Source organism: Pyrus communis, chromosome 17, assembly GCF_041283825.1.
Source record: "Pyrus communis isolate YQ-2024b chromosome 17, ASM4128382v1, whole genome shotgun sequence".
NCBI classification, from domain to species: domain Eukaryota; kingdom Viridiplantae; phylum Streptophyta; class Magnoliopsida; order Rosales; family Rosaceae; genus Pyrus; species Pyrus communis.
In genome coordinates, this window is record NC_142581.1 from 24,110,001 (window position 1) to 24,125,033 (window position 15,033).

A 15,033-nucleotide genomic window follows, 5' to 3' on the forward strand; every position below is an offset into this window, starting at 1 on the left:
CTCAAGCATTGTATATCATCCAAGGAAAAACAAAGCCTAGAGCTAAATAAGAAAAGCTTTGCTAATTAGTTTGTTTTGTGAGCTTTCTTTAAGAGTGTGTTCTATTTTCTTCTTCTTGGGATCATTAGAGTTATCTTGGATACTCTTCTTATTCAACACTCCATGCACTTGGTGATGCAGAAGAGAAAATACAAGCAGTGATACTGCAGCTCCAATTGTAAAAGAAGCCATGAAAACACGGAGGGATATTAGAAGGCTGGTCGTCCAAGTCACAAGGCATATATATGCATATATCATAGAATTATGAAGTAATAATAATATTGCAAATATGGTAAAATTAAGGTAATGTGGAGATTGTTGGATAGTGGCCAAATTAGGCTAGGAAACAAAACAATATTGATGAGGGAACATCATGATGAGGATTATGTTTCCTTGTTTTGTGGCTTGATTTGTTCCTTATTTTGTGGCTTGATTTGTTCCTTGTTTTGTGGCTTTTTCAAAGCCATAATTATTTGGCTTTCGGGTGGAAGAAAGGAGGAGAAGAAAAATGGCTGATTTTTATTTAAATGCTTGCCGAGGGAGAAGGCTTGGATTAAGAAAAGCATCCAAAGAGATGGTGAGAGCATTTGGCTCTACCATGGGCACGGGTGAAAGAAATCAAGAGAGCTAGAGTGAAAGGTCTCTTGTCAAAGAACTCTTGGGGTAGAGTGAGGCTCTTGGGAAAATTCTGTGAGTGGGTGTACAAGGGATATGGGATTGGGTTATGTCGATTTAACTCATGTGTAACTTGTACTGTTTTTCTCATAGTGAAGAGCAATATCTCTCCGAGGACGTAGACAGGTTTTTGCCGAACCTCGTAAATTTCTCGGTGTCTTTATTTCTTGTATTTTAAACTATTCAACTGTGGGTTTGTATGTTGGTGAAGATAATCAGCCAAGGCACAACAATTGGTATCAGAGCTTTGTTGGAAGCTTTGGTTCATTGAAGGTTCAGATTTATTATTCACCATGATGACTACAAACATGTCGTTTTCAGTTGAGAAGTTTAATGAGAAGGGCAGTTTTACTCTCTGGCAGATGAGAGTAAAGGATGTCTTGACTTAACAAGGCTTGGTTAGAGCTTTGAAGGGAAAAGATGGGAAGCCTAAAGAAATGACAGATGACCAGTGGGAGGAGCTGGAGTCGCGTTGTGTTAGCACGATTTGACACTGCATAGCTGATAACATTATCAACAATGTTATGGATGAAGATTCTGCGCCTGCACTGTGGGAGAAGTTGGAAAAACTCTATATTGCTAAGAGTTTGACCAACAAGTTACATCTGAAGAGGAAGTTGTACAAGCTGAAGATGGATGAAGGCGGGAATCTCATGGACCACATGAATGTGTTCAATGGATACTTGGATCAATTGAGGAAAGTTGATGTTAAGGTTGAGGAAGAAGATAAAGCCCTCTTACTTCTTACCTCACTTCCAGATTCGTATGAGAATCTTGTGACAACCTTATTGCATGGAAAAGATACAATAAGTTTGGAGCAGGTGCAGGCTTCTTTGGTGTCTTATGATACACAAAAGAGGAAGACCATTGTTGATGGTGGGCACGAGACTGCTTTAGCTGTTCAAGGTTGGAATCATGGAAGAAAATTGGGAGGAGGATTTGAGAGAGACAGCAGGTTCAAATCAAGCTCCAAAGGCAAGGAACCACAATGCTATGACTGCAAAGAATTCAGGCATAAAAAGATAAATTGTCCTTTGAGAAAAAGAAAGGATGATCTTGGTCCAGGTAGCAGCAATTTTGTGGCGGAAGACTTCGAGTATGCCCTCTAGGTACTCGAAGCAACACATCTCCTGGTGATGTATAGTCTCAAGTGTTGTAGGGGTTTTGCAGCAGGTGGAGCTATGGGATTCACAGGTGATGAGATGATCCTGAAGAATGAGAAGTGTGAGGAATGTTTGTCTGGCTCGACGGGTGTTGCTGGAAATGGGTGCACTGACAAGTTTCCAAGTTGCAGACAATGAAGAGGAGGAAAACCTGCTGGAGGAGACGAGGATGTGTCGAGATCCTGTCTGAAGTTAAATGTTTTTTTTTTCTTGCAGCAGCTGCACATGCATTGGCAGTGACTGAATCGGAACAGGACCAACGAGGTTGATTCAGAGTGTGCATGCTGGTACGTAAGGCCAATGGACTTTGGTACAGTTTGAGTCGAGGTGGAGATCATTATGAGTACCAGAAAGTTTGGGGAATTTGATTTAGTTACCGTTGTCCTTAGTTTGTACTTTGGGTGCTTATGGTGAGTGTTGATTCGAGTCTCTGTGATGTTTTCGAATTTGGCCAAGGTGGAGATTGTTGGATAGTGGCCAAATTAGGGTAGGAAACAAAACAATATTGATGAGGGAACATTATGATGAGAATTATGTTTCCTTGTTTTGTGGCTTGATTTGTTCCTTATTTTGTGGCTTGATTTGTTCCTTGTTTTGTGGCTTTTTCAAAGCCATAATTATTTGGCTTTCGGGTGGAAGAAAGGAGGAGAAGAAAAGGGGCTGATTTTTATTTAAATGCTTGCCGAGGGAGAAGGCTTGGATTAAGAAAAGCATCCAAAGAGATGGTGAGAGCATTTGGCTCTACCATGGGCACGGGTGAGAGAAATCAAGAGAGCTAGAGTGAAATGTCTCTTGTGAAAGAACTTTTGGGGTAGAGTGAGGCTCTTGGGAAAATTCTGTGAGTGGGTGTACAAGGGATATGGGATTGGGTTATGTCGATTTAACTCATGTGTAACTTGTACTATTTTTCTCATAGTGAAGAGCAATATCTCTCCGAGGACGTAGGCAGGTTTTTGCCGAACCTCGTAAATTTCTCGGTGTCTTTATTTCTTGTATTTTAAACTATTCAACTGTGGGTTTGTATGTTGGTAAAGATAATCAGCCAAGGCACAACAGAAATAATGGAAACTGGGATTTGGTTTTCCCTCTTAAACTAAATATGGAGTATCAATTAATAATATGGGTCATCTATTCATTCTTTCTATAATATTTTCTAGTTTTTTGTAAGTTTCTTTTTTTTTTTCTTCTGAAAATGTATAATATTCATTGATAATGTACAAAATAAGTATAAAAAGAGGATAGAGTGCATATGTACATGAGCCTCGATAAAACTTTATTGGGAATTTTCTTTCATTTAAATTGTACTTGTTACTAATCTTTGTTGGTGTCTTAAGATAATTGATTTGTCGACTACAGAGGATTCAGAATTCTATCCATGCAAACATGCGACCTGTAGAAGTAATGGCCAATGCTCTTCCGATGGTGATGGGGAAGATGTTTGTTTTGCAGCGGAGAGAGCTTTTGTGGATGTTATTCGTTGCCTTTTTTGTTCGCACCAAGTGGTTGTGAACTATATTTCTTGTTAGGCAAACGAGGTGACACATTGGATGGCTCGCTATAGTCTAAGTCATCAAGGCGTATCTTTTTGGGACGATGTCAGTCTCCTATGGTTAATAAGTTGTTTACCTGGTGATTATTCCTAACGTGATCTGTTTTGTTTCTAGCACAGGTGACTCTTTTTTTCTTCCATCTGAGATTTTCCCATGTGGTTTACCCGAGATGAAGGTTCTTTCAGAGCCACGTTCTTCTTTTCCGTGCTCTCTCTGTCTGTTCCTTTTTATCTCTTATGAATGAAATCCTTTATTACCTTGAAAAAAAAGTTTGCCGTAACTTTTTGTTTTGTTACGATATGACCCTCCACTCTACCAAAATTTTAAATTGAAAAAAAAAAAATATTCTAACAGCATTTAGGAGAAAAATAAACAAAATATACTCCAATATTCGAAGGAATGCTTGTTATATTAGGAGGACGGAAATTATTAGATCACTACTGAGCATAAAGAGAAGATAAATCACAATATTGAACGGTTTAAATCATGAAACTGTAATACTAATTTAACTTCTGTATAATCAAACAAATAAAATTAAATCTAACTTATTAATTCTTGCAAGCAACCATACAGAAACAAAAAATCTGGAAACAAAATAAAAAAAGTCACAAGAAGAAAAAACAAGGGACAACTCAATGCAACTCAACAACATACAGAAAACTGATCAATTTAACAATTGAGACTTAGAAAATAATAATTTTACTAATTTCCTCAAAAGTAATGCGCAATGACTTACTCATTCTCATTCCACTAGACATACAAGTTTTAGGGGACGACAAAACCTCGAGACGCACTTGCTAGTACTTGAATCACTCGATCGGACCAATTCACACTCAACAACAATATGATGATGAGGAACAAAGCATACTGCAGAGAGATCACGAACACAGTACAAATCTCTTGATTACCTCAATGAAAGGCTCAAAGAAGTAGTCTGAATGTCCTTGCGTTTATATTAGCCTATAAATGGAAAAAATTATTATCCTATTAAGAAAGTAAATCGGTCGGATTCTTCCTTTCTTTTTTATTATGGATGATGAATTAATCCTGCATCACAATTCGGGAAATTAAAACAAATTTTTGTAGAAAAGGAAAAAACTCGTGAGTTTTAATTCGGGTAATTAATTACAACAATCCTATTAAGAAAGTACAACCTACGTCAATAAGGATTTTTTTATTATTATATATATATATATATATATATTTTTTTTTTTTAACAAGCGATATTAATCCACACTAAGGAAATAAGGGACTGGGCTAAGCCTCACAATGGACTAGCAATAATATGGTTCAAATTCCATTTCACGAGAATCGAACCTAAGACCTCTCACTTACAATTGAAGAAGATACCACTAAGGCGTACTAAGTGGCTTGTTAATAAGGAATTGGATTAACAATCCTACACTCACATAAGGAATCGGCCTTCGTTGTTCTTTTATTTGGCTTAAATGTCAAAATAGTTCCTCTATTACAACTATTTGGCTAATTTTCCCCCATAAAATTAAAAATTAAAAGAAAAGTTACTCTCCTCCTAACCTTCCGATCTCCTCCCTAGCATTCTCTCATCTCCTAATTCCCCCCACCCTCTCTTTTCTATGTCACAACCTTAATAATTTTTTTAGTTGCAAATTTTATCTCTTATATGTGATATTTTTTATTGATTTGTATTTTTCTGTAAATTTAAATTTAAACAAAGAGAAAGAGTAATATATGGCTATCTCAATTATAGTGGTCTGTTGCACGATTACACAATTGGAGACGAGGTGGTTGGAGTTATTTTTCTTGGGACTACGATAATAGGTGGAGTCGAGATGGATCTAGAGACACATTCTTCGAGTTGTAAGCGTGTGTGGCTAGGATCAGGGTGTGGGTCTAGGATCAGGGTATGGGTCAAGGACAAGGCGGATGGCAGATTGAGTTTATTTAAATCTTTTTTTATTTTGAAATTATATTTCTTTCTATTTTAATTGAAAAATAATTTACTATAATAGGGTGTGTGGTAGTATTTTTATTACTTTTTTTAACAGAGATTAGATGAAATGTTCCTAATTGGCTAACATAGATAACCACGAGGACTAAGTTTATATTTGTTGATGCACAAAATCGGCGAGGACTTTGGTGCAACAGAAAGTGTGAAGTTTATAACCTTCGCTAGGTTGCTCTGGTCATCAGTGTGGATAAGTATGTAAATAAATAGAGACAGGGAAGCAAATAACACAAGATGTACGTGGTTCACCCAGATTGGCTACGTCCACGAAGTAGAGGAGTTCTCATTAGTTCTGACATTGACACGTGTCGTGTTGTGATTGGCCTTTGATATCGACACGTGTCACGCTGTGATTGGCTTCTGATACCGACATGTGTCATGTTGTGATTGGCCTCCTGGTTGGAGAAAAAGTCTTGTGGGTCCTTGACGATATGCTGTTGACCGGTGCTTAGTAGTTTCGGGATTGGTCAAGTATGGTACAAACAATATTTATTTTTAAATATTTTAAATTAAATAGATAACTTTATAAACAAGTTCATATTAATTTTTTTTATTTTTTATTTATTTATTTTTTTTAACAAAGATAGGATGAAACCAAATTGGTCAAATTAAAAACACATAGACTAAATTGGTCAAATGACTATAAAACAAGGACCACTTTGACACTTAAGCATTTCTATTTTGTAAGTTTTTTGTTTAGAGATATACCTTTTCCAACATAATATTCGATAACCATAATATGAGCTACTTGTAAGTGAAAAGTTTAAGGTTTGAATCTTGCAAATGCCGAGTTCGCAATCAATTTATTCACCACCCCTTATTGTAATACATCTTTATGGATAATGCTGAGAAGACAAACTATTTAGACCACATTTCGTAAACCATATTGACATAGTTGTTATGATTAGATTATTACTTAACTGTTGATTAACGTGCTTATTATATATGAATGGTACATCACATGGTTTACAAATTTAGTCTGAAAAATTGATCTATCTAGCATTATTCTATCATATATTGGGTCAATTGCTGAGCGGAATCAACAACTTACATTAGTTTAGATACAGTTGTATTCGCATTTCACTAAGTTAATCGGATTTGATTTAATCCGCCTCAACCGTAGATAAGCAAGCTGAGATTGATCACATCTGTTGAAGTAAAGAAGACACTCAATCCCAATCGATGAGAAACAAAAAATATATATGCGCTAAAATAAACGCAACGACGGAAGTGCGTAGCCACGAATACATGTGTTTCTAAGTCTGCCTGTAATTGGAAGGAATCTTGGGGATATTGATACTATTAACAAGTGTTTTGTGATTTGCAGGTGTGATTAGACAAGATACAAATTGTAGTAAAAAAATGAAAATAAATAGAAAAAATGGTTGCGTAGGTGGTGAAGTGATGTCAAGAGCAAAGACTAAAGACCGTTTCTCTTCCACTTCTCTGTTGCAAGTTTGAAAGTCGAAAGGTTCACAGTTGAATAAAAGGATGCTCTGGACCTCTGGTGCCTTCAGTCAACGCCACTTTCCGAATATAAGAGCATTTTCAAAAGAAATATTAAAATATTCAAATTATCAATAACAGTAAGAAAAAACAGCATTAATATTTTTCAACCGAGAAGTCAAATTTGATGTGGCATGATATAGATTGAGATTTCTCCTCCTTGCTGCCAAATTTGACAGCACCTTCATTTTTTTAATTAATTATTAAATATTTTTTATTAGGTTTTTATTGGTTTAAATCACTGTCCTTTTATTTTTTTTTCATTCCCAATGCAAAGAAAATACATATGAATTATTATTAGGAAGTTTTATTGGCACTTCAAAAGTCTCACTCTACACTCCTCACAAGTGTATTTTTCTTTCCAAATATAGAAAGTTTAGAGTGTAGAATGAGATTTTTGGAGTGCTAATAACAATTCTCTTATTATTTTATGTTTAAAATTTGACATATCGGTTGAAGATCAAAAATTTAAAAAATACCAAAGTGCCACATAAGTCTTGAAATTTAAATTTTAAGTTTAAAATTTGACATCTCCTATGGAGATGGTAAAGCACCAAGGTTCTGTGCTGCCTGTTTGCCTCATAATTTTGGAGGCATATTGTCTGCCCTCCCTCCTGTTTGGGTGTCCTTCCCATCCCCTCTTATTTGTGGGTTCATAGTTAAATCAACATTTTATATTCCTATTGCTTTTTGTCTTATTATCTCTATATAAAAAAAAAATTAATATAAAATATTAACGTGGCTTAACTTTAACTCTACAAAATAAGAGAGGATGAGAATGGTACCCAAGAGGGCAAACAATCTGCTTCGCATAATTTCTCCTACAAATTATAACAAATAATATTAAAAAAAAAACATAAATATTTTCTCCAATATTTTATCTCTTTTTATTCGTGTATGACCATTCCACTCTCCAACTTCGAAGTCCGTGTCCTCATAATTTTTATGTACATGCATACGTCATTATACAGGCACAAAGATACTTGAATAATATACTTGATTCGATTTATATTATAATATATGAAGTACTGGCTGCTACGTGTTTTAAGTATATTGAAAAATTTATCACGTGGAAATTTTCAAACCCACGAGGAGGCATACTTCACTTATAAAATTTAGAGGTGTTCCATTTGAAATGATTTTATTTGTTTAAATAAATTGTAAAGTGACTTTTTATTCAACATTGGATTCAAATCTTATCTTTTTTCAGTGTAGATTAAGATAAAATATCGTTTAAAAGAAAAAATAAATTAAAACAAATAAATAAATCAAAATATTTCAAATGCAAATGCCGATTAAAGATAAAATACCACAAAAATCAAACACTTTCTCCCTCTCTCTTGCTTTCTCTCCAAGTTGCGCGTTTAGATTGATTCGGAAAAGTCAAAGATTGTGCGCATACAAAAACCAAGTTCCTTCCTTTGTCACATTCTCTGCTCTCCTCCATTTGCATCATTCGATCATACAGTTTCTGGGATTGGCTGTAAATCTTTCATCTTCTTCCTTTGTTTGCTTTTTTGGGTTCATTTGAAGCAATCCCAGCTCGGCTTCAGCAAAAAAATAAACTCCCTTTGATTGGCTTGGATTTTTCTTGGTTTTTTTTTTTTTTTTCTCAAATCTCCCCAAAACTTGATTGGATGCCAATTTTCCAGCTTCTAAATTGAAACCCATCTTTCAGATTCTTTGGTTTGGATGCTCAACTGGTTTACTTGCTGCTACTTGATTGAAAGTTGAGGTAAATTTCATTACTTTGCCAACCTATGAATTCTGGGGTTTTGAATTTTTGGTTCCAGAGTTCTGTGTTTTCACTAACTCCACTTTAGATTGGCGAGCGAGTTGTAGCTCAAGTGGTCAAGAGCGTTTGTGAATCATGGAGGGGTCTCAGGGTGGTTCTGGTGGCGCACCGGCGCCTTTTCTGACCAAAACATACGACTTGGTGGATGATCCTTCTTCCAACCACATGGTGTCCTGGAGTGAGAGTGGTTCTAGTTTCGTAGTTTGGGATCCCACCGAGTTCGCCAAGGAAATGCTTCCCATGTATTTCAAGCACAACAATTTTTCGAGTTTCGTGAGGCAGCTTAATACATATGTAAGTTCTTTGGTATTTCCTTCACTTTTGAAGCATTTGATTTATCTTGAATACAGTGGTTCTTAGCATGGAAATCATAGTATTTCGATACAATTCACTGCGTGATGTTTATGTGTTTAATTTTGTTGTGATAAACTAAATTTAAATGAATGATTAACTTAGTGGCATTATAAACTTCAAAACTGGTTAGTTTGTTCGCAGTTTTTTTGTTCTACTTTGCGCTTGTACGTGCTTTATTGCCCTCTGAAGTAGGAATTGTTTGTGTTCCTAAGTCAATCTGCTCTTTTTATCATCTGTTGGAGTATTTGTAATATATTTCATAAGCAATTGCAAGCATTATGATGCTGATCTCAATTTTTTTTTCATAATTTTTCTGTTCACAATTGTGTCTTCATTTTTTTTCGCTTCTAGTTTTCTGTAGCTTGCGAGTGCGCTAGTCCAATTTGGTCCTTTGCCCCAAAGGTGATCAAAATTTTGAGGATTCTTGTAGATTGTTTCTCTCATTGAACCAATTGAGAAGGAGGTGGTCCCTCCTCAGAAATTAGCTGGCTCTATAGAATCAAAATGGAAAACTGTTTGGTGATGAGAGGACTTGAATATGGCCAAGACCATGAAGCGCCTATAGTTACGAGCCATAGATGCTTTTCCTCTAGGTTCCAAACACATACAAGTTGTTGATCAAGAAAAGAAGTACCCGCGTATAAAGCTTCCAAATTAAGAAACCTGGTCGTGGAAAAACTTATAAAAATGATGGAGGAAACAAGAAATGTTTCATTTTATTTGGAATGACAAAGCAGTGGTGAGGGAAATCTGAAGAAAGTGCAGTTCACTAGTACCTGTTTTTTGTGGGGAGGGAAATCTGAAGAAAGGTCATAATTAAGTTATTTTTCATCCAAAAGAGCAGGTCACTCCTGAAGTCCAATTATAGACTTTTGCTCTTAGTGCTGAGATTTATAATTGCTACTTCCTGGACTTTTTTTCACTTTCACTGTGCTGATGAAAAACTAAACCATTGATTGCATTCCCAAAACGGTAACCAGAACCGGCCTTAATTTTTTTTTAAAAGAGAGGCAAAAGGTCTTAGTTGCATTTTATTGGGCTAGTGCTACATTACGGTAGAGGAAGCCCTGGGAAGACTTGTAAAGAGGCTCTAAGAAAGATATGGAGTACTTAGAGCTAAAGGAAGACTTGGCACAAAACCGAGCGCAATGGCGTTCTAGGATTCAAACAGCAGACTCCACCTAGTGGGAAAAGGCTTTGTTGTTGTTGTTGTTGTTTTAGTAGTGCTACTTTACGGTTTGGAGATCAGAAATCTGCTGTAAGGAGGATTTACAGTATTCCTCAGGAGATTAGAAAGCTTGAAATAATTTGTAATGAGTGTGCTTGATTAATATAGCATGTGCTACTTTAGTACAATATTTGTTTAACCTAGCATCATGAAATTTCTATTTCCTTTTGAGTTGTTAATCTGAGTACTTATGATTTGTAGTTGTTAAACATCTGTGTTCTGTATGCACAGGGGTTTAGAAAGATTGATCCTGAACAGTGGGAGTTTGCAAATGAGGAATTTTTAAGAGGAGGAAGACATCTGCTGAAGAATATTCACCGCCGCAAGCCAATTCATAGTCATTCCATGCAGAATCACGAGTATACAGTTGCTTTACGTGATACAGAGAGAGAAGAATATGAGAAGAAAATCAGTAGACTAAATCATGATAAAAGCTTGCTTGAGTTGGAGCTACAGCGGCATCAAAGAGAGAATCAGGAGTTTGAATTTCAAGTACAGATATTACGAGAACAACTGCAGAACATGGAGAATCGGCAGAAGCAATATACGGCCTTCTTGGCTCAACTAGTGCAGAAACCGGGATTTGCTTCTGTACTTGTGCAGCAGTCAGAAATCCATAGCAAAAAGAGAAGATTACTGAATTCTAACCACTTTCCTGATGACTTTGGTATGGAAGGTTTGAATTTGAATCCGCAGAAAGAAAATTTGGGATCAATTTCAACTCCCATAATAAAGTTGGACCAGCTTGAGAAGATGGAGTCTTCCTTAAACTTTTGGGAAGATTTTGTCCATGGGATTGGGGAAGCAATGCCCGAAGATGTAAATGATATTTGCCCGTTGTCTCAGGCCTCTCCTATCATTGTTACCGAAATACAAGACACCAGCATGAATAGCAGGCCTTGCTCACCTAGATCACATTTATCTTCACCGAATTCAATGAATGCTCATTCATTCCCAGAGGTGGCGGCTGGGTCTGCAAATATTCTTGACATCCTTGCTATAACATCAATGTGCCCCACTGTTGATTTCAGGTCTAAATCTTCACGAATCGATATGAACTCTAAGCCTGACAGTGCCCCTGCACTTGCCAAAGAAATGGTAGTGGAACTGGAAGTGAAAAATGCCGCGCCTACCAAGGCAAATGATGTATTTTGGGAACAGTGCCTAACAGAGACCCCTGGTTTAGCTGATGCGCCGGAAGTACTGTCAGAAAGAAGGGATGGCGATGGCAAAGCGAGGGATGCCAATCCAGCTATCCTGAAGAAGCATTGGTGGAACACGGATAACGTAGATAACTTCACGAACCAAATAGGGTGCCCTACTCCAGCTACATAATCTTAGTTGAACCGTAAACTCTTCGGGGTTTCGATGTTCGGATGTGTACTGTTTACTTTAAGGTTGATTTACTTAGTCAAGTATTTCTAGACATTCCAATTTTTCGAGCTCTTTCTTGTGGAGCATATTTGATTCTTTCTGATGTAGTGTGGAATTAGAGACATCCATTAGTTTAGTTTTTGTAAGTAAATAATATGAGGTTTCAGGTAGTTTTCTATTGCTTATATACCTACCTTAATTTCCTTGTTTTATTATTTGAATTTATCTATTTTTTGTTTAAATATAAATTTGATGCAACTTGACCGCATGCAATTTATACAGGCAACTTTGCCTGATCTTCAATTTTGTTATATTGATTCATCAGCAAATTTGATGGATTAAGAAACAGAGGTCTGAAATTGCAACTATGTCTCAACTTTGGGTCTAAACTAGCAACACTTTACGTATAAGTATGAACATATATACTTTACAGTCCATCCCATGAAAGAAGTTGCCAAAGAGTGTTTATTTCAGTCCAAAATGTGTTCTAACATAGTTTTACTTGCATAATTAATTATGCATTGTATCTGATAATATTGAGTGCACAAGTTTGGGGTTGGATATCTTCAAGGTTCAGGTGTTGGGGATGAAGCTGTTTGATTTGTTGTGTTTTTTTGTTTGTTGTTTGTTGTCTGTTGGCCTAACAAAGGACTATGACGAGTTTTTCATAATGTCACATACCAGGGCTTCTATGTTGAAGGATAATCGTTTTTGGCAAGTTAAACAAAAAGTAATGCAATGTTTCGTCCTCATAAGCATTATCTTTTTGTTTGGTTGCATTTGATTACATAACTGAGGTTTTGTATTGTCTTCACATTGTGTTTATAATCCTGAGATTGTAATATTTATTGATGATTTTCTTCGGTTTATTTCATCAATAGAATGTTTCTGATTCAAAATAGAAATGCACGATAAATGAAACTTGGACAAAATAAGTATGAATCAGAAATTGGGTGAGTTATGTAACCCAACCTCACACACAATTACAAGTCCATCTGCACGAGGCGAGATGCGTAGTGTCATGTTCATCTTTCTCTTCTCTATTTGTCATCATCTTTTGCTCCTCTTTATGTCGTCATCTCTCTCTCTCTCTAGATCTCGTCGCGAGCAGCATCATGGTTGTGAGTGGTTAGTCCATCTTCTCTATTATCATCTAATTCTAATCCTAGTTGAGTTAGTCTACACTAAAAGTAGACAAAAAAAACCCGATTGATCAAATCTAATCTTAGCCTAACCAATCTAACGTATCTTATCATGTCTGGACCACCAAATATTTCTTTAAATAATTTAAAATTGATGTAAACCTTACGAAAAAATTGAAATAGCCACTTAACATCTGTTACATCTCTAGCATTAAGTGATGATATCTCCCAACCAATTCCTTCGAACTAAAAATATTTAAAGTTTAACTTGACTAAAATGGAACAATTTAATGCTCCAAAAATAACGAGTAGTGAAAACTAGTTTCAATATTTATGTGAGAATTCAGAACCTTAGACAAATTAGCTTTGACTAGTTAATTGGTCAAACTTATTGACACTGCCTTCTAGATGTTTACTAAGTCATTCGTCCAAGTCTAAAACAAAAACTGGTTTTTGGCAAGGAGTAACTCCATACGCCATCCCAGCCAAGTGGTTATAGGCCGCATTAAATTGACAAAATCAGTCTTCAATCAAACATTAAAAAGGGAACCGGACTAAAAGAATAGGGTTATTTAGTCCTTAAATTATCATCTCAATGAAAATTAGATCTTTGAATTATTTCTTCAATAAAATAAGTCTCTAAATTCATTAAAAATTGCTAATTTCATCCCTACTATTATATTCAATTTTTGTCAACTTAAGTCACTTGACATACTTTAGAGATAATACCGTCATTTTCTCACCTAAAAGCCCTTAACATTTCATAGAAATTGCAAATCTAACGTCTAATTTACCCTTCAAAGTTAACTCCATACACTATTTTTTATATGAAAAATTACCAATCTATCATTCAATGTGTATCACATGCAAATAACGTGATTTAAATTGACAAAAAATTGAGTATAGTAGTTTCAAATATACGATAAGGGGTGTAATTGACCGATTTTTATAATTCAATAACTGATTTTTCTGAAAAATAATTTCAAAACCTAATTTTCACTTAAGATATAATTTAAGGACTAAATTAATAGTTCACCCAAAAAAATAAGTCTAAGTTTTGCCTAGGACATGCAACGTATAGCTCCATAGTGAGTTAAGCCCTAATTTGGTACTGGGGTGATTCTGAAAAAAATGGCTATAAAAAAAAGCTGGGAGCTTTTTTATGTTTGGTAAATATTCAACTTTAGCTTTTTTTTCACAGTTTTGGGTGAAAAAAAGCCAAAAACACAAAACTGCAAAACCCAACTTTGAAAGACTAGCTTTTTTTTCACATCTGTTTTACATAAAAGTTTATCAAACACTATAATACTATTTTTTTTTCTTTTTCAAAAGTAGTTTTACAAAAAAGTTTACTAAACACTCTGCTACTTTATTTCACAGCTGTTTATTCTCACAGCACAGCAGAAACAGTTTTTTTCAAAGCACAGTAATACCAAACCAGCTCAAGTTTGGCCCCAAAAGTAATAAAATATGAAGAAAAATAAATGCCATGCTCAGCTGAAGATTGAAAAACTAAGCCCTAAAATAGTCTTTAAAATATCAATTTTTAGAAGACCAAAACATTACCAAATATTACGTTTAGTACTCCGTGACTGCAGATGGCCTTGTATCCAAGTCGGTGAACAATGTCCCTTCAAATTTTTAATACCACTTTCTCATGGGCAATGACGAAGAATAAAGTCCCTGTGTTTGTGATGATTGAGCTTTACTTGAAACACACTTTTCAATTTCGTACCGAACTTTTGAATGCTAAACGTTTCCCATCACTGTTTCATTTACAAGTTAGTTTTGCATTAATACCATCATACATGTTGATTGGTGACCTATTTCTTTCTTTCCAATTACAATTCATAACATAAAAATATGAAATATATGGATACAAATATCTAAATCAAAATTTTTTTTTTTAAACTAATTATGAACAAACAAATTTTCGAATTCTGCCACTTAGTACTTCAGTATAATAGTTCTTCTTCATTTTAAATGAAATGTCTTAAGTTTAAATCTCGTGATTGCCAATTTAATATCAAAATATATTCTCCAATCATTTAGTGTAAAAATGTCGTTATAAAAAAATGTTCGCCAAATCCTAATGTATTTTTATTAGTAGATAAATTGTATAAACAACTATTTCAGAAAAAGTGTTTGTTTAAACATCAAAGAGCTTTGTTTGGAACTGGTTTTAAAATAAATGAAAGTGCTTTTAAAAAAAATATTTTT

The 15,033-nt window shown here is 35.2% G+C and overlaps 1 protein-coding gene and 1 pseudogene across 2 annotated transcripts in view; one reads left to right on the forward strand and one right to left on the reverse strand.

Annotated features, from left to right (window-relative positions):
- The window catches only part of LOC137709491 (protein trichome birefringence-like 43), an 8,719-nt pseudogene extending 8,418 nt beyond the window's left edge, over positions 1 to 301 (reverse strand). The window contains exon 1 of the transcript XR_015958140.1: positions 165 to 301. The product of XR_015958140.1 is annotated as a protein trichome birefringence-like 43 (transcript). The remainder of the gene's footprint in view (positions 1 to 164) is intronic.
- A 7,950-nt stretch (positions 302 to 8,251) lies between these two features.
- Positions 8,252 to 11,883, forward strand: LOC137708017 (heat stress transcription factor A-4c). Its single transcript, XM_068446978.2, has 3 exons — positions 8,252 to 8,655; positions 8,744 to 9,009; positions 10,529 to 11,883. Exons 2-3 carry the CDS (start codon positions 8,791 to 8,793, stop codon positions 11,630 to 11,632), a joined length of 1,323 nt encoding a protein of 440 aa, XP_068303079.2. The 5' UTR covers positions 8,252 to 8,655; positions 8,744 to 8,790; the 3' UTR covers positions 11,633 to 11,883.
- The last annotated feature ends 3,150 nt before the right edge of the window (positions 11,884 to 15,033 follow it).

Bases quoted from the DNA above. Each gene is read 5' to 3' on its own strand.
- LOC137708017 (XM_068446978.2), top strand. From the start codon at position 8,791: ATGGAGGGGTCTCAGGGTGGTTCTGGTGGCGCACCGGCGCCTTTTCTG. The intron at 9,010-10,528 runs GTAAGTTCTTTG...CTGTATGCACAG, and splicing joins TGAGGCAGCTTAATACATAT to GGGTTTAGAAAGATTGATCC.